Below are 3,778 nucleotides of genomic sequence, written 5' to 3' on the forward strand. Positions count from 1 at the left end.
TGTTGGAAGTAGACAACTGTGTCCTGATCAAGGTATGTAAAGGTAGTTGTTACACCTTATACACATACCTAAATTTCTTTGAACATGCATAGTAGACAAAAACAACACGACTTTTTGTAAACAGGTTGCGTGACTTTTTAACTTCTTAAATTCAAATATAGGTTTCCATATGTTTGAATCTTTGAACTTTATTTAAGGCGTAATAACAACCGTTTACATCCCACTCAAATTTAATCTAAGACTAATCAAGTCTAGCATGCTGATTAATCGCTGTTACACATCCACGTACTTCGTCATAACGTCAATAGTTCCAAACTTTAGATTTAGCAATTAGTCAATGCCGTACATTAAGTGTCAATCAAATAAAAGTTGTACAAAAACAATTTAAAATTGTGTTATCAAAATTAGGTAACTAAAGTACAAATTTTATAAGTTATATTCAAACACCATTCGCATAGTGTGTTAACAACTCTATACAGTTTATATAGGGGCTATACGGATCATATATCCCTCACATGACTAACTAACGTACGGATGACAACTTTTCCGGTCTTTACGGGTCGTATAACCCCTATACGAGCCGTATAGGCTTCAAACACCTGACACGCTTAAACACAAAAAAACAAAATTTTACACCTATACTATACGAGCTGTATAGTACATATGGTGTTCAAATAACCTATATGATACGGGAATTACATACTCTCTCTCTCTCTCTATATACATATATACATTCATATTCATTCATGCAAACACACACACACATCATTTCCTAAACTGATCAAACATGGATCCATCATCTGAAACATCCCAAGACACCCCACTCCGTAGCATCCCGGGATCCTACGGCCTTCCTTTCATCCAACCCATCAAAGACCGACTCGAGTACTTTTACGGCACAGGCGGCCGAGACGGCTTCTTCCAATCCCGAGCTCAAAAATACCAATCCACAGTCTTCCGAGCCAACATGCCACCCGGCCCATTTATAAGCAAAAACTCCAAAGTCATCGTTCTACTCGACGCCAAAAGCTTCCCAATCCTCTTCGACGTGTCCAAAGTCGAAAAGAAAGACGTGTTCACCGGTACTTACATGCCGTCCACCAGCCTCACAGGCGGATACCGCATTCTCTCTTACCTCGATCCATCCGAACCGAGACATGAACAACTTAAGAACCTCTTGTTCTTCATGCTTAAATCCTCAAGCAACAGAGTCATTCCACAGTTTGAAACCACTTACACTGAACTCTTTGGTTCACTTGAAGCCGAGCTAGCCAAAAACGGGAAAGCCGCGTTCAACGACGTTGGTGAATTAGCGGCTTTCCGGTTTCTGGGTCGGGCTTATTTTAACTCGAACCCTGAGGATACAAAGTTGGAGAAAAATGGTCCGAGTTTAATTAATGCGTGGGTGTTGTTGAATCTGAGTCCGTTGGGTACGGCTGGGCTTCCTTGGTTTGTGGAGGACTTGCTTCTCCATACTTTTCGACTGCCGTCGTTTTTGGTAAAGAGTAATTACCAGAAACTGTATAATTACTTCGAGGCGGTTGCGACTCAGGTGGTGGAGCAAGCTGAGGCATTAGGGGTTCCGAAAGATGAAGCTTTGCATAATATCTTGTTCGCGGTTTGCTTCAATACTTTTGGTGAGTATGTGATTTTATAATATACTACTAGGGTTAAACTGAAATACTGATCCAGAAATATAGATATACAAATATGGAAAGATTAAATGATCATCACCAAAATGGCAAAATGACAATGACCATTTAATTTAGGGGAATAATCTTGATTTATAAAAAATATAATATGTGTCATATATTTCTTCTGGAAATCCCTAATATAGTTACTTTTTATCATCATTTTATAACTTCAGTCATGATTTTGAAATAAAAAACCCTCAAAATAGTCAATTTTTTCCCAGATTCGACGTAGATAGAACCTTCTCCGATGGATTAAATGTGTAAATCGCTAATCAACCTCCATTTCTTTGATCATCTTTCGATGTAATACTTCATCTTCTACATCTCAAACCTTGAACCTCCATTTTCATCTTTTTTATTTCTTCATATAATCAATCAAATCTATAGTGTAAATCGTTTAGTTTTTATAAGAACACCACCATAATGTTTGTTTTCCACGAATCACATTAATTTGTTGTTGAGAAATCCGCGCAAGAAAGTGACGAACCCTTGACTTCAATTTAGAGAACTTCGATGAAAGATTAATCTATCGGAGCCGACGGTGACATGAATTAAACCATTGGACTCGATGGTTTAATTTTACGTGGGCATCACTTTTTACGTCGGACGATTTGTTTGCGTCGGATACGACGGAACATTTTTACATGACTTCTAATAGGCCGAGTTAATCCGTCGGGTAAGATGCTGTTTATGTAAGATTCAACATAAAAAATTACTATTTTGAGTATTTTAATAAAACCATGATTAAAATTGTAAAATGTTAAAGGCACGGGCCGCGCAGTAAGTAGCTTAACTATGAAAGTCACCGATCAGAAAAAAATAATTAGGAATAACAAAAAAGGGATTTTCCCCCGTTTTTATGACTTTGATGAATTGATTAATGTCTCATGGTAAAACTAAAAGTCAACAAAATATAAACACAAAACTTTATTTCTTAAATGAGAGAAAAAAATAATAAAAGAACATGACTAAACATTTTTAGATAATTTAAAAAACTAACTTTAAAGGCAAAACATTAATTCAGTTTATCACTAATTTTAAATTATTTCGATATAAATATAAATAACCAATTTGACGAAATAACTTGTTTGCATTAACAGGTGGAATTAAGATCCTGTTCCCCAACACACTCAAATGGATCGCACAAGCCGGTGAAACCTTACATGCCCAACTAGCAAAAGAAATAAGAACCGCTATAATATCATATGGCAATGGCAAGGTAACAATGGAGGCCATCGAGCAAATGCCATTAATGAAGTCAGTCGTGTACGAGTCTCTCCGCATTGATCCACCAGTACCTCTACAATACGGCAAAGCCAAAAGCAACTTCACAATCTCGTCACACGATGCCACTTTCGAAGTCAAAGAAGGAGAGATGTTATTCGGGTTCCAACCGTTTGCAACCAAAGACCCTAAAGTGTTTGACCGACCCGAGGAGTTTGTCCCTGATCGGTTCGTTGGGGATGGGGAGGCTTTGTTGAAGTATGTTATGTGGTCTAATGGACCGGAGACCGAGAGTACGACACTTGGAAATAAGCAGTGTGCTGGGAAAGACTTTGTTGTGTTGATAACGAGGTTGTTTGTGATTGAACTTTTTCGACGGTATGACTCGTTTGAGGTGGAGGCAAGTGAATCTGCATTGGGTGCGAGTGTTACATTTACGTCCTTGAAGAGGGCTAGTACATGATGTGTTGTATCGGTTACTAGACTTGGAAATGAGCTGAAGTGGATGTGGCTCAAGAATAAATCTCATGGTTTTGTGGTTACACGAGTATAGTGGTCCTCGATCTTTTGTTTTGTCTATTTTGTATAAGCCAATATAAGAAGTCATTTAATTAATATAGACCCAATAAACTATGTTTAAATACTATTTCAAATTAATTTAAGAGTTAGAAATGTGATCATTGTAAGACAAAACTTAACAGGTCTTATGTAAAGAAAACCGATTCAATAATATGACATGCAACAAAATCGAAATTTTTACACAGAAAAACCATAAATGAAATGCAAATAACTTAAGGGTTAATAATTCCAATCCCAATATCTAGTACAAAACAAAAACTAGTTGACATAATACATAATTT

The 3,778-nt window shown here is 37.0% G+C and overlaps 1 protein-coding gene across 1 annotated transcript; it reads left to right on the forward strand.

The window, feature by feature from the left end:
* Positions 1-757: 757 nt before the first annotated feature.
* LOC143605928 (allene oxide synthase CYP74A2-like) lies at positions 758-3,514 on the forward strand. The gene is made up of 2 exons (XM_077081872.1): positions 758-1,637; positions 2,795-3,514. The coding sequence occupies exons 1-2, from the start codon at positions 788-790 to the stop codon at positions 3,379-3,381; spliced, it is 1,437 nt and encodes a 478-aa protein (XP_076937987.1). The 5' UTR covers positions 758-787; the 3' UTR covers positions 3,382-3,514.
* Positions 3,515-3,778: the final 264 nt, after the last annotated feature.

The sequence above is a fragment of the Bidens hawaiensis genome, unplaced genomic scaffold, assembly GCF_021521415.1.
Source record: "Bidens hawaiensis isolate Kalapana, Puna unplaced genomic scaffold, B.hawaiensis_p1.1 tig00072076_1, whole genome shotgun sequence".
In the NCBI taxonomy this organism is placed as follows: domain Eukaryota; kingdom Viridiplantae; phylum Streptophyta; class Magnoliopsida; order Asterales; family Asteraceae; genus Bidens; species Bidens hawaiensis.